The sequence below is a fragment of the Lonchura striata genome, chromosome 19 (genome assembly GCF_050655825.1).
Source record: "Lonchura striata isolate lonStrDom1 chromosome 19, ASM5065582v1, whole genome shotgun sequence".
NCBI classification, from domain to species: domain Eukaryota; kingdom Metazoa; phylum Chordata; class Aves; order Passeriformes; family Estrildidae; genus Lonchura; species Lonchura striata.
In genome coordinates this window covers 3,858,582-3,886,080 of record NC_140721.1, presented here as the reverse complement: position 1 = coordinate 3,886,080, position 27,499 = coordinate 3,858,582, and the positions used below count along the sequence as shown (strand labels likewise).

The following is a 27,499-nucleotide window of genomic DNA, read 5'->3' as shown; positions in this document are numbered from 1 at the left end:
TGTGTAACTCGTTCCCTGCCTTTCTCAGGAGTTTCAAGTCTGCACGGCGTCGTACGTGCAAATGTGTAACTCGGGATGTGCTAAAATCACAAATCCCTAATCAGGTTTACTATGGGAAAGATGGAGCATTAGGCAAGGTTAGATTATTTCACGGTCACAATTTCCATTAAATGGAGAAGTCGTGCCCACATTTGCAGGATGGGTGCCCACACAATTACCGGTTCAGACTAAAAGAGCTGGGGCTCAGCCCTGTGGCAAGCAGGATCGCTCAGAAAACACGTGTTGTACCACGGCTGTGTTATTACAGTGGTTAAAAAGTGCCACGCTATGGTGACACGGCACATCCAGGCTGATGTTGGCAGTCTCTAATCCCAACACAAGCCAATGACTCTCGCTTAGAATCACTTGGAAGTTAAAGGATAAGATATAAGAGCCAGGGAAGACCAGTGAGGAACACACCTGCTGAGGTCTGAGCTGCTCCTTAGGGCTCATTTAAATTGTATTCACCTTTTGTGCTTTAACCCTACCCAGCTCTCACGCTCCACCATTGCTCTGCACACTTGTCTTCCATGTTGCCTGTTTGGAAAAGCAAAGTATCCAAGCCATCGTGCATCTGCCTGCCTGTTTCATGTTTATTTTAACACTTCCTCTCTCCTTCTGCCCTGCAGCTTTCTCTAGTGCTTGACTTCACTTCTAAACCATAACCAAAAGTTTCCCCCGTTTGCAGCCACGCTCGGTATAGCCCACAGAACGTGCCTGAAGAGAAGCTCCTCCTGCCCTGCTTTTGAGCTTCCCCTTAACCCACGTCTCTTCCACAGCAACCCAGCAGGGATAAAAGGCACCACAGGCAGAAAACGCGACTTTCTCGCTGTTAATCACTACCGATGCACCGGCAGGGCAATGCGGCGTTCGCGCAGGGGCACAGCCCGAGCTCAGCGCACACCCTCGGGCCCGGCCAGGGCAGGTCCCGCTCCTCACGGGCGGCCCTGTGGCAGCAGGAGCGGGACAAATCTCCCCAGAACGGCACGGCCCGGACCCCGTTCCCGCGGCAGCGGCCGGGCGGCCCCGCCCCGAGGCGGGGACCGTGGAGCGGGGAGGGGTGGGACCCTTTCGTGCGGCGGAACCTTCGCGCCGCGGCTGGCGTTTCCGGGCGGTGCGGCGGCGGCGCGGGGGCGGTCGCCATGGCAGCGGGCCCGTGGTGCTGGGGCCCGCCGGCGGCGCTGCCGCCGCTGCTGCCGGTGCTGCTGCTGCTGCTGCCGCCGCTGCTGCTGCTGCTCGGGGGCGCGCGCCGCCTGCGCCGGGGCCGCGCGGGGTGCCGCGGGTGCGCGCGGGGCGGGCGCGCCCTGGTGCTGACGGCTCACCCCGATGACGAGGCCATGTTCTTCGCCCCCGCCCTGCTCGGCCTGCGCAGCGCCGGGGCCGCCCCCGCCGTGCTCTGCTGCTCCGCAGGTGAGCGGGGACCACCCACGCACCCATACACCCCCCCCACACACACCCCCGGGGCAAGGGAAGGCCGCCGTGATGGCTCCCCACGTGTGTGGCCCTCGCGCCGTGACGCGAGGACCTTCCACCCCTGGCTGTGGGGGAACTGAGGCACGGTGCGGCCACTTCCGCCTCCCCTCTCCTTTACAAGAGCGTGTCGTGACAGAACAGCGGGGAACGTGTTCAAACTGAAAGTTGCGACGCTGAGGCACTTGCAGCATTGCGGTGTCAGTGGCCTGTCAAAGGTGCACGGCCTTTTGGCATCTCCCTATAATTCGGTTGTCTTGCAGAAGACATGTTTGGATGGTCCAGTTTTAGTGTCGCGATACATTCACTGCAACACACCTAAAATAGCCCTTGCGTTGCAATCCGATCATGGAACAATAGCCCGGAAGGGAATGCGAGGCCGCGCTGTCCATCAGTGCTGGCCTGGAGGCAGCATCGATGTGTCTTCATTTGCTGCAGACAAATGTTTGTTCTCCAGGATGTCCGGGGAGGTGCCTCAGCCTGTGGGGTCTGTGTCGGTGCTGCTTTAGCTTGCCCTCAAATCACTTTTTCCTGAGTCACTGGTGTAATTTAAGCTTGTTTGTTTATTTTTTCATGCCTGACAGGAACATGGAAATCAGAGTATCCCTTTGTAACAGCCTCTTACATATTTTAGGACTGTTATCTGCCTCTTCTGCTTTATGTTCTCCAGACTAAACAATCTGATTACTTGCAGTTTTCCCTCATAGATCATGCTTTCTAAAACTCTAATCATTCTCATCACTCTCCCTTAGACTCTTCCGTTGGTTCATGTAATTTTTGGAAGGGCAGTGATGACAAACTAGAAGCAGCACTGCTGCTGGGACTGAATAGAGTGGAGAGATTCTTACAGGCTCCACTGTTTGCCCAGAACAAGAACTTCTCACAGCACATTACACTTTTGTGTTCTTGTGATCTGTTGAAGCTCCAGATTGTTCTGCACAACTGACACCTGAGTAGTTTTTCCGTTGTTCATGTTTCTGTGCATAAGAAACTACCTTGTCTGAATTGATCTCTCAGACCATATTGTAGTACCAGAATTCTTACACTGAGAGCTGCTTAGCTTTGGGAAGGAGCCCCCTGTGCCTTTGGCACATTTCCGTCATTCCCAAAGCTCTCTGTCCTGCCAGACCATCCAGGTGAGAAGACAGGGATTGAACTATTGAAGTCCAGTGGTTTGGTGGCTTCACTGGTGGCTCTGCACTTCCCATTCAATATTTAGTGCAGACATTTCTTTGTCTCTGCTGAGGGACAGAGGTCTGTTCATCCAATTTGACTTCTCCACAGCTGTGGGGAGATTACTGAAATGCAGCTCTGCCATTTCAGTTTTGGAGACTAATACACTGCTGCTGGTAGAGAACTTTCCAAAGAAGTGTTGTGTTTCTGTTTATTTTGTTGAATTTTCTTTTCTCTTTACTCCTGATTCAGTGGCATGCCACATTCAGTGTATTTGATGTTTCCTTCTAGATACTTTCTTACTTGTAAGGAAATGTAGAGGAGAGCACCTTTATGAGCTAAGAGATTTTTATTTTAAAAGCCTCTGATTAGTTTTGTGCGTGATTCAGATGGTTCATCCTCTCATTGTTTGAGTGATTGATGATGACAAGTGAGTTGATCAAAGACACTGCAAATTGTTAACACTGAGACAAAATCATTACTTAAAAACCATTGTACTTGCAGTTTTCAGTTATCAATCAATTTGACTTAGAAATGAGTTAGAATTACAGCACTGGGAAAAAGAAATCAGTCTTTGACATGCTGAATAATCTTAGATTGAATTAATAACCCAGTCTAAATGTGCTTTGCTCTCTGTAGTAGCTGGCTCTGTAGTGAGTGCTCCATGGATGAGGTCCAGCAGCTGCAGCTACTCAGCTGGTTTTGCTCTCAACAGCTGCCCATTCCTTCTGGTGAGCACTGACATACTCCTGATGTCCTGACACATTTCTGCAGCTCTGGAGCTGTTTTTTGAGTTCAGCAGAAGTCAGGTGTTTTGAGAGCAGTGGGAGTGTTTGGATAAAGCATCACCTGCAGTCTGCTGTGACACTGCACTGCAGCAAAAGGTGTTACCTTTCCATGTTGGTAATGGCCTGGTAAAAATCAGTCTGAAATGAACCCTCTTGTACTCATTCAGTCATTCCAGACAAGCTGCACTCTTCAGTTCATTCTGCTGGAGCTGGAACTTGCAATCCAGGGTTCATCCCACAGTCAGTCACTGTCAGTCTCCCAAAATCATTCAGTCACAGGCTGTGGGAAGAGGCTTTGTTTTTTTCTAGTTACTCTTTCCCTCTTTGAAAATTTTATAAAGCTTGCTAGTGATGGCTCAGATTGCAACAGTGCTCCAGAGAAATGCTAGATTTAGATGACTCACACCCACAACAATAAAAAGTTCTAGTGTAATTCAAGACAGCTGACTACAGACTTGAATCACACATTAATACTCAGCTGTATTTTTTTAATTTTATTACTTCAAAGTTAAAACTGAGTTGCAAGTATTGCCCTGCATAGAGCAATGTTCTGGAAGGGGCATCACAGCTCTGGCAGGGACTTTGCATGGCTGAGGCTAAGAAAAAATAAGGGAATGTCAGGGCAAGATGAGAGGAAAATAATTCAGTGAAGAAGTAGCCAATGTTTTAAGATAATGAATTCCATTTCCCTGTTGTTCATCTCTGTCACAACTTTCCCCAACTGCCTTTATCTTGATTAGGTTTTCTATCTTCTTTTGCCTCTGTAAGTTTTTGCAATCTTGCCATATCAGTTCTACGTTAATTTCTCTGTGAATGGAACAAGGAAGAAGATGCTGAACTGTTTGGACCCCTAAATTGAATTAGATGGTGTTTGCTGTTTTCAGGAAATTATTACAATCAAGGAGAGATTCGTAAGAAAGAGCTGGAACAGAGTTGTTGTGTCCTGGGGATTCCTGCTTCTGATGTCACAGTCATTGATCACAGGTAACTGGTTTTCATTTCCAGTACAATTCCACTGCAGTTTTAAAGGGGGTTGAAGTTCACTTTAACATTCGTGAGAGCTGACTGTGTCATTCTAAAAAGCCTTGAGGAATCTCAAGAAAGACAATATTAGATATTTATGTAAATTCTTCTCATAAATCTAATTAATGCAGAAGACAATTCTTTTGCATTATGGGGATCACAGTTCCTAGGTGAAGCTCTGTTCATGGAGCATTTAGAATAATGATAACCACACTTGCTGGGATCTGGCACCATGTGTTTGGGCACCATGATCATGTTTTGTTGTGTAACAACTTATTGCAGTGTTAGACAGAAATTCTCTGAATTGCCTGGGGCAGGTTTGTAGGTGGTCTTTGCAGGGTTTGTGTGGAATTCCATTATATTTACAATCTGCTTTAGTCCTGGCTAAAGACAAAAGTGAACTGCAGTACTAAAGACAGTCCACAATAACATGACAGTAAGATTCTTCAAAATTAAACCATGCAAGTTTTGTTTTTCTAAGGTGTGGTGTTGTTTCAGCTGTGTGTATCTGTAGAGGGTGGCAAAGCTGACACTTCTCTGTGCAGGAACTCTCTTCTGGGAGGGTGATTTAACACTTTGAATCAGTAAAACTTGGAACTAATATTGTAAAAGCCTCTCAAATTGCCCAATCACAGCCTGTATAAAATCTGAATGAGACACTGATTGCTAGGAAACACGATACAAGTGGTTGTTTCACTTGTAAACAGCTATCACACAGCCCATAAAGAATATTTCTGTTTATGAAGAAATAATAGCAACATATTGATTTAAAGCCACTCCAGCTAGAACAGAGTTGAAAAAAACTCTGCCTCCAGGCAGGCCCTTTTCCCATGACCATATTTTCCCTTGAGCTAAGGCAGAAGAAACCACAGTCCAGAATACGAATCTTTTTGAGTTCTTTGCTTTTTTTAGCTCTAGGTTTCTCTCCAAGTTTTCAGCTTGTTGAGGAAAACAGCATAAAAGTTGTTTTTCCTTTGGAATGAGAAGAGATGTTTCCATTCACTTCTCATGAGCTGGCTTTGGGTAACGGCAAGTTCTGTAGTACGAGCATATGACAATGCCCAAAACATTCTGGGGAGGAATAAGGAAAAAGCTGCTCAGCTTTGCTAAGCATAAAGTCTGCTCAATGAACCATCTTTGACATTAAAGCCCTGAAGCCACTTGGCCTTTTATCCTCTAAAGCAATGTGAGGTTGGCTGGTGAGTGATGCAGGTTCTGATGCTGCTCAGTCACCCCACACACACAGCCCAGGGGAGCTGCTTGTTGCAAGTCAGTCTTTGGAAGGTGAAGGCTATTTCAGAGAAATGTCTTGGCTGGTGCCTCTTTCTTACTTTATTATTGTTGCATACATTTCTGAACTGATCTGTTATCTCCCCCTCTAAAGGCAGTGTCTGAAATGACAGAGCCATCCAATTGCCCAGAGCTGGGCTGGAATGTACATCATTGCTCCAAGAAACAGGTTTTGATTTGAGGTCTTTATCTCTGAGTTAGATTGCTCTGAGATAACCATCAAACCCTTCAACTTTGTTGTGCATTCAGGGAGTAAATGAAGTTAAGTTCTTGGTGAATTTTGCTCTGAGCTTGTTTACACAGCAAAGTTAAGTGTGTTTACAATGCATTATTTACTGTGCCATAACTCACCATGTGGATGCTCTTCATGAAACACATCTGTGGATCAGGTGTTAGCAGGCTGGTAGAGGATCAGGCTTAATTTCTAGACCACACTGAATTTTTAGTGTAGCTGATTTTTAGATACTCTTTTCCAGTGGTTTAGACAAAACACTAGGACTCAGGGTTTTTGAAACTTACTCAAAGTTCTTGGATTTTTTAAGGTCAATAGTTTGCCTATCTCTCTTAAGACTTACATAATTTGCAGGTTATACAAAAATATTTGCTGGTATGGCATTATGTGGAACTTGCTAAGGTAATTAATTATTTACCACTAGATTTCAATGTAAATTCGTGCCTACAGAATACAGCTCAGGAGGCTGTTCGTCCTTAGCATTTTAAGATCAGAGCCCTTTGGCTCTTTTGTTCCTTGCTGAACTCTTCAGAAGATAGTTTGCCATCAATGTAAAGAAGGAGCACAGTGCTCTGGGAGAGCAGCTGGCCTGCTGCCCATCTCCCATTGCTTACACAAACACTGTATGCTTTACATTAGCCAAGTTGCAGCTTTGTGTTTTGGTAAGGAAAGCCCAAAGGATTGCAAGGTCTGGACCTGCTCCAGCCATTGTAGTGTGGAGCTGAGTCATGCTGCTTCCTCTTGCTTTGTGTGATCTACAAGTGAGTGAGTAAAATTTGCAAGATGTAAAAGGGGAAATAGATTTTCAAAGCCAGGTGATTGACTTGCTCTGTCATCTCTGGGCAGGCAGGTGTAACATCCCCATGACATTTGGGACTGTGTGTGAACTTGTGAAGAGAAAGTTTCAATCAGCCTATGATGAAATCTGTGCTAAACACCAAATCCTTCTTAAGCAGTGTCTTGCCTTAAACAATGCCTCTCTCAAGGATTCCCAGAATTCCCAACAGGACCAGTTCAGTTTCTATCACACGACTGCTGTTCCTGGATCCTTCAGGAGCTGTGTTTGATGTTGCCATTGGGTTTTTTATCTCACTTAAAGACAACTCAAATCTGCACAAATATGGCCCCAAATTATACCCACATTTGAGCCCTAGAGATCCGAGATCACCACACATTTCCTGCAGAAAAGTTCTTTGCTCTATGGGACGTGTCCAGGAGTGAGAAGGGCAGGAATGTCTGGCCATGCACACTTGTTCCAGACTAATTTAGATTTGAGCTCTGGACTCTTCCAACTTGTAACTAGTACAGGTCAGGCACCAGATTTGCAGGTGTTCTCTGAGCTGCCATGTCATTGTCACAGCTCCCACTCTACAGCAACCAGCTGCACTTAGGGGAGAAAAGTTTCACAGTCCACTTTTGTTACCATTCCCACACAAGGCTTAACACTTGGAGCAGCCCAGCTCAGAACCTGTGCTTATGTTGTTCAAAGTTAATTTCTGGATTGGTATATTTTTATCATCTTATGTGCTTCAACAGCAGATTTTCCTGTGAGTTAAGCTCCCATTTACACTGGGTACATCTGCCAATGCTCTGGCTGTCTATTAGTCTGAAACATTGCACATAAAGAGGAGATGATTTCTGATCTGCCTTCTCTTTCTAAAGATAAGCAGATAAAAGGAAGCCCAAATTATTCTTTTTTTTCTAATGTATGTTTTGGGTTCATGGAAGATAAATATCAGATGTTTTACTGTGGATTCTGAAGTGTTTGTGCACAGTCGTTCTGGACAGAAAGTAAAACTGACTATTAGCATCTTTAATATGACAGAAAATATTTGGCCCAAGTTTGCACTGCAAAGAAAATAATAGCTGAGATCTGTGTAAACTGGAAAATTTTCCATTCACAGTCGGACGCTTTCGGCAAACAATGTTACATCTCTTTCCAAGTTTCCATGGAAATTGCACTCCCTTTGCTTTTTTATTATTATTACTTCACTGAAGTCCAAAAGGGCTCTGATCAGACACTGCACAGGAGAGAGGACATCTGCCCATGCCCTATCACAGGCTATTTTTATGAGGCTGCAAAGAGGCTCAACATATTTTTTTTTTTTACATTTTTTATGTAATAATTCTGTGGTGTTGGACTAATTTTTTCCACCTCTAAGATAAATAGGCTTTATTGCACTTCCTCATATCTAACTTCTAACAAACTTCCTTCTATGACCTCTCCATGACAGAGAAATGAGTCTGTAAGGTCATGGGAAAAATATATCCTTAAGTAAATAGTGTGTATGTCTGGTTGTGGTGATCACAAAGATACAAAAACACTCAAGCCCTTCAGAGAACAAAATTCATCACTGGAAATCTGAGGCTTTTTATTAGAGTTTAGAAGCACAATCATTAAGTCTATCCCATTGATCCAGTTTGGATTTGCTGTCCTTGGGTTTATTGATGGAGGGTGCTGAGTGCACAGAGCTGTGGGATTCTAAAAAATGTGTTCATCTTACTTATTATGTGTTTCCATCACAAAAGTGATATTATTGCCTAATATTTCTTCTTTCCTTTTCTAATGTTTCATATTTTGGAATCAGTAGTTAATAGTTTTAATTCTGCTGGAGTAATTGTGGTAATGAGTTACATTTTGTCTTCCTAAGTTCCCCGTGGTATCGTGGTTTGACATTTTATTTTACTGCTAATTCTAAAAAGCTGATCTGTATGCTGATTAAAATTACTGCCATGCTTTATTCTGGAAGAGCTGCATATTTCAGGAGTGAATGATGGGATTTTCTTAGTCTTCCTTACGCCAGCAATGCTGTAAAGGCCTTTTTTTTTTCCAGAATTTTCTGTAATTAAGAACGACATCTGTGGGACCAGATATCTGACATGTAAATTGATGCTCAGTGTGTATTGCAGGGAAATCAACTTACATCCCTTGATTCAGCCAAACACACTCAAAATCATCCTGAACACTAACAAGCTTCATCATGACAAGAAGGCACTTTGTCAGTCAGGTGGGGATCTTGATATTTATCAATCTGTAGCCAAATTTAATTTCTGTTTAGTGTAATTCTGGAAATGTAAATTATTTTATTTCTGAGAAGACAATAAAAGATTAGGCCACCTATTTATATTTATATTTCTAAATAGATAATTTTTTCAAAATGCTTTCCCACATGGCAGTTCCTGCTGGCATTTTAGGACCTCAGAACACTTGATAAAAAGAATTATATAAAAGTCTGCCTTCAGGCATCTGCTTTTATAAGTGTTGCTCTGTGCAGTAATTTAAAAGGAAATTCTTCTGGGGGTTGAGCTGTCTCACAGCCCTCCAGGAAAGCTGCTTTCTGAAACAAAGCCTTGCATTGCACTAAGTGAGGTTAGCTGTTTTGTCCTGAGTTAGATATTTTTGTCAATAAGGAAATCTGCCCTTTTTTTCCCTCTGGGGCTGCCATGAACCAGGTCCTTCCTCAGCCTTCCAGCAAAAGAAATTTCCTTGCTGTCCACCAAGGGGGAAGGGGAAAAAGATCCTTTCAGAGCCAGGGGGCCCTGGATTCCCTCAGCAGGGCAATGAGCAGTGATACCTCTGGAAACACTCGAGGAGTCTCTCTCAGATGTCAACAGAGTCCTGTCCCAGCACATCAGTGAAGTCACAGCAGGGACTGATTGAGGGATAGAGCCTGACCAGAGAAACCAAGGGCTGAGAATAAATGCAGGGGGAAATGAAGGAATACAGCTAGAGGACAAAATGGAAATCAAATCAAAATACTCAGCATTGAAATTTATACTTTGAATTCTCAAGATGATTTTAGCAGAATAAAAACTATGAAATACTGATCTCAAAATATGAAAGATGAGAAGAGGGCTTCCAGCCATCCCCTGAAGCTGATGAAAGTTTGATTTGACTTAAAAACCATCAGCATTGCTAAGCTTATGGTAAGAAAAGAAATAAAGCTGTGCATAATGGCTGCATTTCAGGAGTCTGGGGCTGAAGATAGGGACATGCAGGAGAACAGGAAAATCCATTACAAGTTTTTTTTTTTTTCTTTTGTTCATTCTTAGTTCATTCAGAACTGCATTTACTACTCTTTCATGAATGATTTTTCAAAGTCCTCCACATACATTAAAGACAGGCATAATCTTCAGAGCTAAGAAAGCTCCAAGGAGCCATCCTGGATTTGCAGATGGTTCTTGTCCCAGCTTTGCTGTCTCCTGGGAACACAGATTTCCTGGCTGTGAGCCATTCTGTCACTAAAATACTTGTGTCCAAGCAGAAGGAAGTGTCTTTAGGTTTGCTGATTTCCTGTTAAAACATTTTGAGTGGACTTTCTTTGTGGTTCCAGGAAGCTATAGAAAGATAGAGTCTTTAGATTAAAGCTATTTTCAACAGTTATACCCAGGAGTCCCCTTTTAAGCACAGCAAACTACAACAGCCTCTTTATTTTGCTGGTTACACATGGAACAATTCCATGTGTTTTGCCAACACTGACCCTGAGGATCTAATGGAGAATGACAGGCACTTTCCTTTTGCTTCTGAAGGTTCCCTGCTTTGATAGCCCAGCAACATCTCTGATAGTCCCTCATTGAACCTGTAGCTGTTAATTATATGCAGACACAGGTCTTCTTTCAGAGAAGTGTTTAACTCTTACTCTTAAAGAGTAACAATTATATCAAATAATCACAGCAAGTTAAAAAAGGGGAACAAACAGAAAAAAATGTATCAGGGATTCTGCTTAAGCTTTTGAATCTCTGCATTCCTCCGAGCTTACTCAGGGCAAATATATTCCTATTTCTGCTGGGAATGTTCTTAAAAGCCTTCTCACAATAATGGATCAGGCATTAATGCCTTGATCACAAGAACTGTGTGTTTTTTTTTGTGGATTCTCATAATCTTATTTTAATTGTAGCTACAGTAGAAAATAGAAGTACCTCATTTAAAGTAAATCTGTGAGATCTGAGGTTGTGACATGCTTTGGAAACATCATCCTTTCCATCTGCAATGGACTTGCATTTTCTGCAGGTAATTACTGTATTGGAAAGCAGAGGAGGGGATTTGCAGTCTCTCTGGGCAAACTCCTCCTTGGGATCCAGTCTAAAGAATTTCAGTTCCACCAATTCCAACAGGGGTTGGCCACTGACTTCAGCACGCCCAGGAATTGTCACGAAACAGTCAAAAAGAGAGGACGAAGTCTTATTAAAAAAATAAAATGTAAGTATGGGGAAAGTTGGAAAGGGAACTGTACAATGGGTGTTGTGTAAAATGTGTTTTCTCTTAATGACCTTCCAGTTCAGATTGGCTCTGTTTACACACAAATCAAAAACTGGTTTGTCTCCCTGCCAGCACAGCAAAGCTCAGTCTGGGATCTGAGTTTCCAGCTGTCTTTTGCCTCTGACATCCTCCCAGTAATAAAAGTTGTGTGGCTGGGATTTGGCTGGAATTGCAGATGATGTTGCGAGCCAGAACCGAGTTCAGCCTTCTCTTCCTCTGCAAGACAATAGAAGTTAAAGCTTGTTTGTGTCAATAAAAAAAGCATGTACAACTCCTAAGCCCTCAGGGAGCAGATATGATTAATAAGACGCTCTTTTTCCATCATCGTCTTTCTAACCCTGACCAATGTTAGTAGTAAGTCTGTGGGAACTCAGACTTTTGTCTTCCTCATTTCCAAGGTGGAGCAGAAGCTTTTGTGGAGTTCACCTGTGAAGATGCAGCATCCAGAGAACAGATACAGTTACATAACCTTTGCAGTGTTCCTTAATCCAGGTTTTTTGTTCTTCACTTCAAACTCCCTGGAGGGTACAGTGTATTAAGTGCTGTCTTTACTCTGCAAGCATTAACAGCTTCCCTGCAGAGACAGGAACCTCTTCTCAGGTGAAGTGGCATTGCTAACATGCCTTGTAGTTGTCACTTTCCTGTTTCCTTCTCTTTTCAAACATTGTTGTAGGAAACTCTGGAGTTGTTCCAGGTCCTGGGCGCTCTCTGGATGTAGGCAAAGCTCTCTCAGTTCATACAGGAGCAATAAGTGATTAAATTATTCAGTGCAGGATTCTTCTTACAGCAGCTGAAAGCTCCAGCTGCAGTCAGCAATTCCACTTGCAGGTTGCACATTGGTCACCTCATTGTAAAATACCCATTTGTAAAGCTCTATAGCAGTTGTTAATCTCCACTCTTGTGTTAATAAAACCCTCTTTGACACATGACTGAAAACTCCTCCAGTTGACAGTGTCAGTGTGAGCCAGCAAAGGTGCTCTCAGCAGTCTGGAATCTGAGCCTCCCCAACTGCTCCTACCTGACTGCAGTGGGTTCTGCTCTGCAGCAGCAGCATGATCCAGAGCTGCCTTTGGAAGCATCCTACAACCAAAGAATTCCCATTTGTATATTCTTGGCTGAGTTTGTTGTGACATGCCCTGTTATTTTTGCATTCTGGGTGCATTCTGAAGCTCCCCCAGGCATCCCTTCAAATGAAACATTGCATCACTGAGGAAGTGAAGCCATTACAAGGGAGCACTTTTGCCAGACACTTGGAGCAGACACAATCAGCTCTCATCTTCCAGAAAGGGACTTGCAAGTTGACATTGCAAAATTTGGGAAGAACAATGGTCCTTTCTTGAGTGGTTTGATGCAGTTTTTAAAAAAGCAGAGCTGTGCTGTTGTTTTTTTGCCACATCATGAGCAAAGGTTTTATATCTGCATAGAAGAAATGTTACAAACAAAGCAATTGGAGCATGGAGCTTCAAAATCCTTTGGAAGGAAGAGAATAATTTCTCTGCTGAAGTCTGCTGAGGTCTCTGACCTTCTCTGGGTCTTACTTTCATCCTGCAGTAACCTTCCCTTTATTCAGAGCTGTGGGGATGGAGCAGTTGCTGTTTCCATGCTATTCTCATGGTGTGAGATGCTGTATGGGTATTGAGGATCGTTATTAGAGTTTTCCTTGCTAGTCAAAGGGTTAATTTCGAGATCTGATTTAGGTTTGGCACAGAAGGAGGGGAGACAGAGGATTTTGTTCTGCAGGAAACTAGGTCAGCAGGTTTTTATTATTGTGCTCAACAGCCCAATGTGGTTTGCATTTAGGAATGAACTCGGCTGACATCATGGATGGTCGCTTTCCCCTTCCCAGGACTCAGCCTCAGCCACTGCTCCATACATTACAGCTTCCCCAAATGGAATGAAAGGGAATACTCAGCTGAGGAAGCTCAGGCTGTTGTGAGTTTGTCAGTTATCTTTTCAGAGCTGTCTGTCAGGAGTGCTCAGGAACGCGGGATGAGTTCCAAGATGTTTTGGAGAGGAAGAACAATAGCACTGGAATATTTTCAGTCACTGAAGTGCATGGGAATCACAGAAGTCTCCATTGCTTTCACACTCCATTGATTGCTGATTGTTCTTACAGCCTGTGACACTATTTGGTTTTTGTTTGGGTCTGGTCAGATTCTGATCTTGGTCCTGCCAGTGTAAATTTGGAGTAATTCCCTTGCTTTCTGTGAAGATCCTGCTGTGTGTGGCTGGGATCACTGTGTGGTTCCTGCAGATAACCTTTAGGTGAGGAGTTTTCCATTGTAGCTTTTGGATCATCATGACTGATTAAAGATTTGAATAATCCAGAATCTTTGTCACATGCCCCAGCTTTCTTGGCTGTATCTCCTGTTGTATATTCTCTTCACAGGCAACTGAGAATACCTGTCCTTTACCTCTGCCTATTAAGACCAAATTGTGGCAGACATCACCTATATTGGACAATTCAGTCTGCCTTTCTTTACAGATTATTTTAACTTTACTGAATGATGAGAATCCAAGTAGTTATAACTTGAAAAAATATTCAACATTGTTTTTATTGTAAAGATCAGATGAGGGTGATGGAGCTTAAAAAGAGTTAAGGTGGATCTTAAAAAGACATTACCAAAAAGATTGGTAATGCCTAGGAACATTTCTGAGTAATAGGATTTAAGGCTGAGCATCTATTTCCAGTTTTATGCTCTTGTTGTTTTACAGACTTTAATGTGAGTTAATGGCTTTTCAGCATAATAAAACCATCTAATTCTGTCCCGTTCTACTCTTTATTCAGTTCTGGCATCAAGAAACCCAGACATTTTTGCAAACCAAGTTTGGCTTTTAAGGCTGAACAAGGAAAATACAGGCAATACTGAGAAGAGCAGACAGCAGTAGGTTTGCCAGCAGTTCCTGGAAATAATGGAGTTTCACAACCATTGCCTGCAGATTGGACATTTAAGGAGGAAAAAAAATCCTTGTGGCTTGTATGGATAGAATAATGAGAATGCAAAGTCTGTTGAGAAAGTTTATTATGGTAAAACTTCAGATGCCATTCTTGGGTTTAAACCAAAGAGCAGCATATCAAATGCCTCAGAATGATGACAGCATAGAAATAACACAGGTCAGAAAATTGCATATTGTCTTTCCTGGATTGCATTTATTGCTGTGATGGACTATGCATTTTTATTGTCCAATTTTGAATCTCTGTGAAACAGTTTCAGCTGCAAGAAATGTGCTCACAGAATCATCTTTAAAATGTGAACATATTAAAGAGGAATGAAGAAAGGAGGTGTTTCTGCAATACCCTTGAGCTCTTCCCCTGCTGTGAGTGAGAGCCAAGAAAACGCCAGCGTGTGTCAGAATGAGAGGTAGTGACAGGACTTGTAGCAGGCAAACACGTCCACACAATAAACAGCAGAGCTGAGGCAGCATTCTCAAAATTGCCTCCTGCATAATGAAACAGAGGAGTTGTGGCAGAATCTCCACAGCTTCATTCAGAGTTGGCAAATTATTTCATTCAAATTTGCAGCAACTCGGGAAATGTCATTGTGCTGCTGGAAGAATTGGGTTGTGTTTCCTATTCCTAAATTGAACTAAGTTGAATTGAGCTCTCAGCTCAAGAAATGAGAGATGAAAAGCCTCTCTCTCCCATGCAGTGGCTCTCCAGAATGTATATTATATCTCTTGAGGCTGTCAGCATGTGAAGCCTTCAGGATGTGACTCATAGGATAAATAAGTTTGGTCATTCTTTCTGTGAATAGAAAAAGGTAAAATCTTGTATTTTTACAAAAGCTTTTTCTTCCCTACATGAATCCAGAAAATATCCCAAGTCATTAACATGCTGGAGCTGTCACTGAAAATTCAGTAGCTTCAGGCTTGAACAGAACTGTTAATAGAGCTCAGTGATGCCATGTGTGTGAAATGCGTGCTGCTGAATATTTGTGCTCTTTCAAATGGATGAACTCGAGTTCCCAGACTGCAGACGAGGGTGGTAATGCAGAGGAGCAGCTCATGTGTGTCAGCAAAGGAGCAGATGCTGGCAGGAGAGCGGGGGATAAACAGATGCCGAGTAATGCTGGTGGGGGAATGAGCCGTTTGTGCTGTTTGGGAGCTCTGCTGCAGAGAGGATGCAGCCTGCAGATTTAAGTAGGTTATGATGTTCTCCCCTATGGCTGGGGCTGGAGGCACGGCCAGTTAACTGCAGAGTGTCACTTTGTGGTACAAACATCAAAAAGTCATCTTTCAGAGAGCAATGGCTTCAAATGGGTGCATTCCTTTTTTGTTTTCAAATGTAACCCCATCTTCACCAATTAAAGTAACTATTCAATGGTTAGAATACGATCTCTTAGCTATGAGCACAGATCCTGTTTATCCCTTTTGTGGCATAAAATATATTTAGCCTTGCTGGATTTGTAGTTACTATTCCTTCTCCGTGTTCTACGTGGCAGTTAACCCTCTCCTTTGATAGCTGTTTACAGCTGGCTGCAGAGTGACAAGAATGGTGCTCTTTGTTCTGCAGAAAGCAGGGAGCTGTGCCAGGTACCCTGTATCTGTTTCCCAAACTTAGGTAACCTTCTCCTGGGCCAATCCCAGTACCGGGAGAGAGGGAACAAGCAGTATTCTTAACATGGCTGCTCACTGCCAATCTTTTCAGAGAATGGGAATTAGCCGATTAATTTTATTGACAACTTATTGCAAACAAAAGGTACCAGGTTGGATGCTCTGGTGACTGGCAAAAGCCTCTCACAGTAACTCACACCAGGGTGTGTTTGTGCTCTTCATCATTTCTGCAAGTTGATTGCTTGAATCTGTAAGAAGATTACTGCCCACTGTAATACAATTTCTGGCCTCTTTCCTTGGACTCCAACAAGAAGATTAATTAGAACTGGGTTAAAAATGTATTAGTATTTAAAGGGGATATTTTTTTCCCGTGCTGCCTCATCTCTTATTCCACCCCAATCCATTACATGCTGTGCTCAGAGTCCTCTTGCAACTTCTGCTGTTTGGTTCCCTCTGTACCTACAGGGAGGTGAGGAAGAACTGTCTCCCTCCTCATACTCCTTATTCCAGGAGAATGTGTGAGTTCTGGCAGGAGCAATCTGGAGCCAGCACAGGATGTTGGACACAGGACACACTCAACACCCCCTCCTACTGTGGCTCACTTTGGGGCTGCCACACAGCTCACAGGTGCTCTCTGCTTCCACAGCAGCCCTAAGACTGAAAGAATTTCCAACCAGACTTGGCAGTTGGACTTTCCCAGTGATCTGTATAGACCAGAAGTGTCTTGGGAGGTTTCCCAGTTGCACCATCCTGCTTTTGGTGTTTACAGCTACAGTAACTAACTTCTGACATTTATCCCCAGCTGGTGCTCTGATTGCTGAGCTCGGTGCCTGTTTGCACATGGGGCCTTCTGATAAGGCAGGCATTTGACCTTTCTATTCTTAACCCATTAACATTTAGAAGAGTTGCTCTCCTCACCTCTAAGGCTGTGTTCCTCCCCCCAACCCCCCTGTTCCTGCCAGATAAGATTACTCCTGGGTTATGCATTGATCTAAAAGCAGAGTGCCAAATGCAGCCCACACCAGTTCAAGGGCAAACACTGAATTCACTGAATCCCCATGCTCAGCTCACTCGTGGGAAGGAGGTGAGCAGAGGCTCTTTTTGCTCTCTCAGCAGAACCTGGGGACAGGCACAGGGCTCTCAGTTCTTCATTGTATCATTAAACCACCAGCAGTAGGACCAGCCCAGTTTGCTGTGGCTGCATCTTGGTGCTCTTTCCTCTTCTCCCTCTGCCTGTGAACAGATAATGGGTTGAAGGGGTCCTTCCACGGGATTATCACACACTCATTTGCTGGAGGCAGTGCATTCAGGAATCTGAACGTGCAGATGAGAGCCAGGAGTCCTTTGTTTCAAGCCAAGCCCAGCTCAAGGAATGCTGCACTGTGTCACTGCACCTGTGCATGTGTATTTCCCAGATTTTGAATATTAGACAGGAGTAAGGAGCTGTTACTGCTTCTTCAGGTGTTGCTTGAGATTCTCCTGTTCTAGTTCAGTATCTTGGTGTAAAATACTTGGAAAACTGCCACCAGAATGATGAAGGAAGTGTAAAACAGGCCAAATAATGGATGTTTAAAATGCTTGAGTTATTTGCTTTATCCATGAGATGACTTGATGGTCATGCAGGAGGACCAACACTAGGAAGAGATTTGGTGGGTGGGGTCTGTTGAGCTGTTGCACACATTTTGTATGAGACTAATGACCATAGTGGTCCTGCTGGCTTTGAAAGCCTATGGCACTGATAATAACTACAATCAGTCACAAGAATTAATTAGCTGACAAGCCTGATTTTACCCTGTAAAACCAAAAGCCACTGAAGCAGTATGGATCAAAATTTATTGCAGTTATTAATATTTTATTATGTTAAATTAAACGTTTTAAAATAAAACATTGTGATTTAATGTGCATTTATGACCATCTTACTAAGAACTAAGATTCATATATTCTTAACATGATAACTTACATGAAATTAAAGAGGCAGGCACTGTGCTTTTTTCCTGCCACTGTTTGAGAGAAAGTAAAACTACAGAATGGAAGGAGTCCTCTCACTTAGCACTAGAGTATTTTAGAGTGAGACTCTACTCCTTTTGAGTTGTCTTATCAGACACTCAGTAATTCAGAGCTGAGAAGCTCATTCAAAACTGAGGGAGGAAATCCTTTTTCATCTTGTGGTCTGTGAATAAAAATAGATGTGAAAGTCTGTTCTACTGATTTTTTAGATGCCTCAACAGCATGTGTGATCCAAAACCAACTGCTTTTTTTATTAACTACGGTTAATATTATCTTTGTTTACTGCATGTGTTAGTTTTTAATACTGTGTTTTGATAAGCTTTTCCATTATTTCTAGAAATTCTGATATAATTTACCCAGTTGTTTGGAAACAATTATAAAATACTGTTATGATCTGGAGCTCCAGCTTCCATCTCAACTCAAAATTGCACAAACCATGACTAAAAGTTAATTTAGTGAGGAGAAATGCATCACTCCATCCCTATTCATACAACAAACTGGGGAAATTAAATTCTATCCTTAGAGAGAGAGTTGTTTTAGAAAGAACTAAATCACTTATTTAAAATGAGTGGGTTGACACCCACCTGTCCTTGGCTGCAGGAAGAGGTAGGTAGGAATTTTGCTGGCTTGGCCCTCACCACAGCCTGGTTTGAATTTTGTGTGTGGCACCATCACTGTTGTGGTGTCACCAACACTCCCTGGCCCTTGGAGCAGCTGAACTGGCAGGGACGGGGCCCAAGGTTAGGAATGCTCCTGCCACTTCTTCAAATCCAGTTTTCCAGGCCTGTTTTTCCTTGTTTTTGTTTTTTTTTTCCCATTTCAAATGTTCCATGAAGTAAATTTTTTATCAGTGACTCAGAGCAGAAGAACATTTTGTATTTTTATGATATAATATTAGATGTCTGGGCAAGCCTTCAACTGTAAATGTTTTTTTGGCTTATCCAGCATACTGTACTTACTGAGATGGGAGTGTGTGAAACTCTATGATTAAAACACCAAAAGCATGAATGTAGGAAGCAATAAAGTATTATGCAGGAGAAGATTCATTATTTTTGTGACTTTGTTTAAAGAAAGCCCAGATGTGGGAGCAGATACCTACTGAATCAATCATTTTCTAAGCCACAGATGACCAGAAAATTATTTAAAAAGAAATAATATGAAGAGATATTAGAAAAATAAACCTGCAGAACTTAATGTTCAAACACCATTGCCCAGACTCATTTGGTCTTCAAGTGATCTGCATTACCAGTAATTGTAATTTATTTGGGGATGTTTAACCCTCAGGATGTACATTCAGGGGATTCTTCAGTGGTTTCAGGGACTGGATTGTTCCAGTTTGCTTCTGCTGCAGAGTTCGTGTCAGGAAAGAGAATTTCTGCCTTTGACTGCAGCTCTGCCAGGATTTTCCTGAGGGTATGGGATGGGTGAGGGTGGGATGGGTGGAGGTGTGGGATGGATGAGGGTGTGGGATGAGTGAGGGTGGGATGGGTGGAGGTGTGGGATGGATGAGGGTGTGGGATGGGTGGAGGTGTGGGATGGATGAGGGTGTGGGATGAGTGAGGGTGGGATGGGTGGAGGTGGGGGATGGATGAGGGTGTGGGATGGGTGAGGGTGGGATGGGTGAAGGTGTGGGATGGATGAGGGTAGGGTGGAAGGTGAGATCTGCTCAGTGCTGATGCAGCAAGACTGCTTTTCTCACAAGAGCAAATTATGCCATTAGAGTGCAGATCTCTGCACCTCCCTTCTTTGTAAGCTTTATACATATTCTGTGTGGTCTTGTGTGTCTGAGACATGCTCAGAAAATGTTCACTTTTATGTTATGTTAGCAACAGGTGACCAGAGAAGTGAAATACTTCAGAATACTTGGACTTGCAGAACAGCACCAGGGTCAAGGTACTTCCTAACAGCTCAATAGAATCTCCTTTAGTAATACCTAATAAACTTCCCTGGCTTCCTGGCCTATTTACAGTGCTTCTCCTTACCCCTAATCCATGTCAGAAGTTGTGTTTCCATTTTGACTCAGGGATTGCCCAGCAGGACATTTGTCTCAGCACACAGGGACAGCTGTGTTGACAGTCTCAGTGGCCTCGGGGCATTACAGGCTCTCTGTAATCAGATGAGACCTGTACATGCTTCAGTGCCTTCCAGTGAACTGAAACAACCTTGGTCTGCTTGGGATGATGAAGGAAGTGACCATGTTTAGGGGTTTGGCTGTCATTTTGTGAGACCTTCTAAAGGATATATAAACTGCAAAGTGAAAGGTCCAGGAGTCAGTGAACTGCAGCAGTTCATCAGACAGCATGAAAAAAAAAGGATGGTTTGATGTTGGAGAAATACATACAAGAGATGCAGAGTATTCAAAGTTAACTTGTAAAATCATGTTGAGTAATATTTTATATAATATCTGTCTCCCCTAGATCCCTAGCCAGTGTTAACCATTGTACACAGCTATTTTTCAAAATGTTTCTTTTTCTTCCTTTGTACTGTGTAGCAGAGATAAACATGCAACTCTTTCTATTTGAGGAATCCTGGGAGTTACTGGTAACAACAGTAGGTAAAAGTTAGACAGAAATGGCATTTTTCAACTGCTGGCACACCATTTAACATGCACCTTGCATAGCAATAACAGTGACCAAATAAATCCCTGTTGAACACTGGCCAAGAAAATCCATCAGCATGTTTTATTCATGTGGTGTGACAGTGCAGTTAAGTCTGTATTGATTCTGTTTATTTCAATTTAGAGAACATCTCTGCTGAACATTCCATGTAATTATTATACAGACAAGGAGCAACATCTAGAGCTGACAGCCAAGCATATAAATACAAATCCTTTGCAAAACATTCTGTCATGCTGCTTCTGCAAGGAGAACAGGTCAGACTTAAACAGAAGTAGGTTCTGCTGTCAAGATTTTTGCTGAAATTGCCTTTCCTCCAGCTCTGTTATGATTATATCAGGGCACCATTTGTTTTAGTCTCCCAGATGATCTCCACAGCTGCAGGACTGTACAGAGAGAAAAACATGGCTTAAACACACTGAGTAGGTAAAACATGCACTTTACATTGTAACTGTGAAATCCTCTATATTGATACAGTGTAAATAGGAGTTTATAACCTGCTGGTCCATGAGACCCCAGGGAATGTGTGGGTACTCAATAGATACAGATCCATGGTACAGAGTGCACTAAGTGCTGTAGGTGATTTGTTTGTCCCAGGGAGGTGCACAATCAGAATTGTTTGAATGCTTAAGCAGGCCAAAGGTTGTGAACGTGAGGCACAGGGAACATATAGTAGTTAGCTCTGCCACTTGTTGCAGTTGTTTCCTTCTTAGGATGATTAAGTCACACTGATCTGGTCAACCCAGGTCAACCACAATGTTACCAAGACAACGAAGTAAACTGGTCACTGCCGTTGAGTCTTGCACAGCCCCTAAAGTGGCTCACAGATCCCTGCTCCAGCTTTGCCCTGATGCTGGAAAGGTGGGACATAACCTCAGCTCCTTGTACAAACAAACTCTTCATACAGCTGGAGTGTAGTTCAGCAGTGGGCGAGGTACTCAAAACTGAACTGGACACACTCCATCCCATAACAGTGTCCCATTGAAACATCCCTCTCTAACAGTCCCAGTTCCTGCTTGCCAAGCATTTGCTTAACATCTACTGTTAGACTGGAAGGGGTGGGGGAGGGAGAGTCCTTGCTATCATTAAAAAAGAAAAGGAAAAAAAAGTCTAATCAAATCCCTGTAGTTCATTTCCTCTTACGAACTCTGTGCTCTGTAATTATATTACCAAAGAAGTCTTTCTTCTCTGAGTTCACGTGAAACCTTAATGGTTTTATTCCCCTTGGCCCTAGTTCAATCAGTATACATAAAATGACAAAGTTTTTCTGTTCCAGTGTAAGATTGAATTAGAAGGTGGTGGGTGTGGTACTTCAGATTAGAGCAAACTATTAAAAAGAATCAATTCCTTAAAGGACACTTGCTAGGTTGAGAATAAATTTAATATTACCCTGCTTCCGTAGGAATTTTGTTTAAGAGAACCCAGTCCCACCAACAAAGAGTGCCAGCAATGCAGAATGCCCAACACACAGCATCTGTGAATAGAGTAAGATGTTCTATTAGCAGGTAAGTGATGCTGGCAAATGGTTTAACACTTTCAGGTATTTTCATGTCATGAGTAAAAGACTGTAAAAGATACTCGGTATCTCAAAGAATTTGATGAATTTTACTTGTTTGCATATGGAGTTTTACTGTTGCTGTTGGTGGAGGTACTGAAGCCAATTTTGAAGACTTTAGATAGTTTGTTCTGAAGGAAATGCTGTTCAGATGATGCAACACCAGCTTTTTGAAAAGGAGAAAACACAACTTGATGAAACAAATAAGGAAGCAAATGTTTTCATTTGTTACATATTCACCTTTTTCCTAGATTAGCAAATGTGGGTGGTGTTTTATAATTTCGGTTTTATTCCCTCAGGAAGAAGGGAAATGAACTCTTTGCTAGACATCATTGAGCATCTTCTGCCTCTTGTAGCTTCTTAAATACATTCTGGTTAAAATGAAAAAAGTATTTTTACTGCAGCGCAGGAAACTGAAATGCCTTTTTAGCAACTGAGGTGGGATTTGGGGTGAATATCTTGTTACTTGATCCTTCTGTGCCAAGTGAAGCATTATATGAAAACATTTTGATTACAGTTCCATGCCAAGTCATGCCCTCTCTTCTAACCAGTCACATATTAATTCAGTCTCATTGTACCTGCAGATTCCTTGTGCAGTAATCTCAGGGTTTCTCATTTCAGTGTTGCAGTCTCTTTCTCTGCAATTGCCATTTGCACTGAAATAATTCATTACACATCCTCCCTTCCATGCACATACATTCTACATTCTTTATATGTGACTGTAAGTGTAGCAAATCTTGTCTGAGTTCCATGCCATTTTCTCATCTTTAATTGTTAATAATTAACTGAATTTTGTTAAATGTAGAAGTGCTCAGTCTCTTTTAGGATCAAGGATGGATGTTTTCCTATCGATCAGTTTTTAAATCTGAGCACTAAAAAGTCTGACAAACAATGCTTGAAAGAAGCAAATTTTGTTCCTATTTTGGGGTACAAAATGGCAGGTGATAAAAGGGGGCAATTCAGAATTAAAGTTGGTTGAATTCTTCATTAAGTCCGTTCTACTTCTTGTCATTACTTTGCATCAGCAAGATTTAAACCCTTCATTTTGGAGAAGGGTCACATCTGTAATAAATTATGGTCTCCATTATTTAAACAGTAGCATTGTTATAAATATTTTCTTCCTGTATTTCTGTTTCATAACCCAAATACTAAGCATTTATCTTCTTTTTGTAAGTAGCCACACCGTGGGCTGCCAAGGCTGGCTTATCATTTGCCTTGGGAAAGGCAGTGTGTAATATTGCAGGATGAAGACATTTGCAGGCAGAGGTTTGACCTGTGGGGGAGAGAGGTGAGGGCTTTGCAGGATTGGTGCCAAGAGACTGAGGCTTGGAGGAGAACTCCCACAGCTGCTATCACCAGTGAGGGTCAGAGAACTGCAACAGCCTGTTCCTGCAGAAATGAGACTGGGCCACTGATTTAAACTGAAATTTGTGAGTGTCAAGATTTTTAGCCATACCTAACAAATTTCCTTTCTATTGTTTCTAATGAAACTTTTATATTTGGATGTAGGGATAACTGGATGAACATATGAAAGGCAGTTCTTGTGTCAAGGCATTGCTTTTCAGAGCTGTATCTGCAGGGTCCATTCTTGTGACAAGGAACTTGTCATCATAGCAAAGAAAAGAAATCCACACAACCTCTTACTGAGAGTAAGCAAGGTTTTACTGGAGAATACAATATTTTAGGGCAAGACATGAGTTTTTTCCTAAAAGGAAGAGCAGCCAAGAGTATTGACACAAGGAGTCATCCAGGGCTGTGTGATACAGAGCATAATTAGATGATGCAGAGGTCACACTTTGGCCCCTGGCAAGTTTTGGGGGTGTGTTTAATCAGCTCCTTTGATGTTGGTGGTAATGGTGGATCATTTGCAACTGTAAATGTGTTTTTTGCTCTGTCCAAATGTCCAGGAGTACAGGAGGCTCTGCAGGGCACTGCTAAGAGGCCTGTTGAAGATTGGATTGTTGTCTGCCCCAGGCAGTGAAACATATTCCTGGAGTGTGTGTGGGTGCTGCTGCCCGAGCCGGGCTCAAGGCTCTGTTCCAGGCTCTGCCCCTGACTCAGCTCTGCTGCCTCGGGCTCTCCAGCGAGAGTTACCTGAGCTCTTAATTCTCTCATTAGAAAAAGTGGAGGTTATTATTCACTCACTTCCCCATACCAGCCTCACAGGGGTGTGAGTTAATGAACATCTGTTAACGTGTGGAAATAAATGCAGTGGAAGTGCCGGAGCAGCAGCAGCGCCCACACAGCGGGGTTGGGAATCTGCAGCTTTTTCCTACGGGATTGTGCTGTAAGACTAAATCACCATTTTAGTAAGGTACCTGTGGAGCACAGCATCCCTGTCTCCAAATCCCCCTCTGTGCCCTGGTAAATGCTCCCGAGCCCAGGGCTGGGACAGTTCTGTGCAGCTCTGGGAGCTCTGTGCAACCTCGTGTAACCCAGGTACGTGCAGCTCATGGCACACAGCTCTTGATGAGTGTTATGTGCCCAGCTCCAGTTCATTATCCTCACTCATCTGCCACTCATTAACGACAGAAAAAAGATACCGTTGTCTGCAAAAATCGGATTTGTTACCCGGTGTGCAGCAAATCAATAATGGCACACTCGAGACAAGACATTGATTATTTATTTCAGAGCTGCCAAGTCTGGGTGCCAGGTGGAACTCCACAAATCAACCATCAGAACTTTTTACTATTTGTACATTTTAGCAAACAACGGGATTTTTACATATTCCACACTTCACAAGAATGCAGTTCCCTTGTTTAAAGCTGCCCGATTTCTCTCTCCGCTCGCTGGATGCTCAGTGGGCTGATGTCGGGAGGACGAAGGGGGCTCGCTTCCCCGTGCCCTTCCCTTCTGCGGGGCCGGCAGGAGTGAATGGCTGGCAGCCTTTGGCAGTGCCGGCCGGTCCTAGAAACCCGTCAGGCTGCTGGAGCGGCTGCCAGGAGCCTCCCTCGGGCCGTCATGTGAGCAGTGTCAACAGCCCGGCCGGGCGAGTGGGCGGCTCGGCGCTCGCAGTGGGGCAGAGTTCAGTGCCTGCGGCGGGGTTACTGCCGAGCGCCCGGGGTTGCCATAGCGAGCATTGCATAACGCTGGCAGCGGCCCCGGCCACAAAGGGCCCCGCGTTCCTTCTGCTCGGTTTGTTCATTGTTGCCGAGGCCCGCTTTGCTGTCGCAAATGGAGTTCCAGGCATAGTTCCTGGCTGGGCTGCTGTGGGAGGTTTCACCGGGAGAGGAGCTGGCTGATGGAGCCCTGTAACTGGGGCATTCGCAGTGCTTGCAGGAGGGTTGTTTGCATGAGCAGAAACTTTGCATGCCGGTCAAGTTTGTGGGAGTAAGAGAGGTGTTTAACTTCCTGATACATTGTCTTCTAAAAGGAAGTGACTTGATGTAGGACTGAAATTTGCACCTAGCTAGAGAGCCCGGGGCATCAGAACATCAGCATTATGTGGGTACAGCATGACTGCAAGAATTAATGCTCCCATATCATTGCCTAGATCAAATGGATTGCAGGAGATGGGAGTTTGTGGGAGGCTGAGAAGTCAGGAAACTTTTTTGGGTAGAATTGGTAGAGGGAAGCTGGAACGTTGCAACATGGGAAGCTGCCTTTGGAATCAGGCCATCATCCTCTGGAGATCTCTGCTGAAGTTGAATGTGCATTTACATAAGTTTTGGCATGAGAAATCAATGTCCATGAAGCAACTATTCTGTGTTTTCCCTTTCTAGATGATTAATTAAAGTGGCTGAGGCATTGATTTGGCTACAAGCTGTCTCATGAGGTTTCTGACTGTAGTATTTTTGTTATGTGGGATAGACCAAGATCTATCTCTTTGCTTGGAGTGATTATGTTTTTGGCTCTCCTGCTTTTTGAGGGTCTGGACATTGAGTCAGTGGCAAAGTCCTGTTTGACTTCCATGGGCCAGAATCAGAGCTGCAGTTCTGCAGTTTTGCAGTTTTGTGGTGTATTTATCATTCCAAGAGCAAACAGATTTAATATTGAGGTTGTGATGAAGGGTCACCAGGTTTATTTGGCATATGAAGGTTGTGGTATTTCTGTCATTTGCCTCTGAAAGATTTTGCTGGCTGCTGTGAGAGACTTTTTGTTCCTTCCCCTTGGGATTGTACCTTTTTCACTGTGAGGTCCTGGGCATGTTAGGATGCATGTGTGACATTTGTGTGGCAGAACTGCAGAACAAACCTAGCTAAGAACAACAGGGTGTTGCCTTCTACCTGTGCTCTTACAGTTCTTCTGCCAGGATAGTGAGACCTCCTGTCCCAGTTTGGAACTGGAATCTGTCCTTGAGCCAGTGGTGCCAGGACTCGTGTGAGCTGGACATGGCTTCTTGGTGAATGGCTTAACACACCCTGTCCCGAGCTCTGCCCCACTGAGCTGTTCCTTTCTTCAAGCATTTTATAAAACAAAATAAACTAAAAGAGGAGTGAAGTCCTGTGGTCTGCTCCTCAGAGACTTCTGGTTTTGCTGGTGATTTGTTTTTCAGTTTTAAAACATCAGTGGTGATTATGGGATTGCTGGACTTTTTGTTCTCAGTCAGGGCAACTTAGACTGTCAGGGCCCAGATGAATTCCAAGGCACTATGGCAAAGCCAACAATAATAATGAGGAATGATCTGGGAGCTATTCTGGAACCTGCCTGATCACTTCATCTGGGCCTGGTGATGCTCATTCCTCACAGTGCCTATGGTGCTTTGGGCTGTGTCCTTCCCCTGTTACTGTCTGAAATACCAGAGTGACCAGAAGCATCCCAAAGGAGTACATAATGGAGCCCAGTTAGTAGAGCCCAGTCCACCTTTTTTGGGATCAGGTCAGTCTATCCCTCCCCTGGGAGCTGACACAGACAAGAGCAGATGTTTCTGACAGTGTGCTCAGAACTTCCCAAAGGCCACCAGCTGCTGTAGTTCATGTCTGCTGTTCAGGCTTTCCACTGAGCATTTCCTTCCACCTTCCTGGCCTTGGGAAGGAGCTGAACTGAAATGCTGCTGCTTTGCCCAGGTGCTGTCCCTCCTGGGAATGGTGTCCCTCAGCTGCAGCATGTGAGGTGACACCTACGTGACCAAAGCAAGGTGCCCAGTAGGTGACACACCCAGCCCCTGTCACGTGCTTTGGCAAACGGGGTCTCCATTGTTGGGATGACATTTGGCCCAGATGTCTCAGCTTTCTTATTTGCTCTGGAGAGCCTGGGGAATTTTGAACTTTAAATATTACTGTGTTTTCTGCTAAAAAGGACAGGTTCCCAGGAGTATTCCTGGTATTTGCAGTAGAAATCAGAGCAGTTTGTGATTACTTGATTTGAGAGCCCATTCACTGTTTGGCACCAGCCTCTAAGGAAGTCCTGACTGCCTGAAATGTTAATTCTTGTTGCAGAGCTCCTTAGCTCCAAATGTACATAACTGTTCACCATACTCATAATTTTGGAGTTTTATGCAGTATTTTATATATTTTTGGTTAGACCTTCCAAGTCAAGACCGAGATGTTCAAT

The 27,499-nt window shown here is 43.5% G+C and overlaps 1 protein-coding gene across 7 annotated transcripts in view; it reads left to right on the top strand.

The window, feature by feature from the left end:
• Positions 1-802: 802 nt before the first annotated feature.
• PIGL (phosphatidylinositol glycan anchor biosynthesis class L) overlaps positions 803-27,499 on the top strand; it is a 52,156-nt gene continuing 25,459 nt past the window's right edge. For 2 of the 7 annotated variants that reach the window (XM_085557322.1, XM_021524933.4), the window contains exons 1-2: positions 870-1,449; positions 4,355-4,454. In XM_085557322.1, coding sequence (XP_085413448.1) covers positions 885-1,449; positions 4,355-4,454 — 665 coding nt within the window. In that variant the 5' untranslated portion in view covers positions 870-884. Of the gene's footprint in view, positions 1,450-4,354; positions 4,455-8,925; positions 9,024-11,026; positions 11,216-13,075; positions 13,199-19,120; positions 19,253-27,499 lie in introns of those variants that run through there. The other 5 variants (XM_085557321.1, XM_085557320.1, XR_014949554.1 and 2 more) reach the window with 5 other exon arrangements.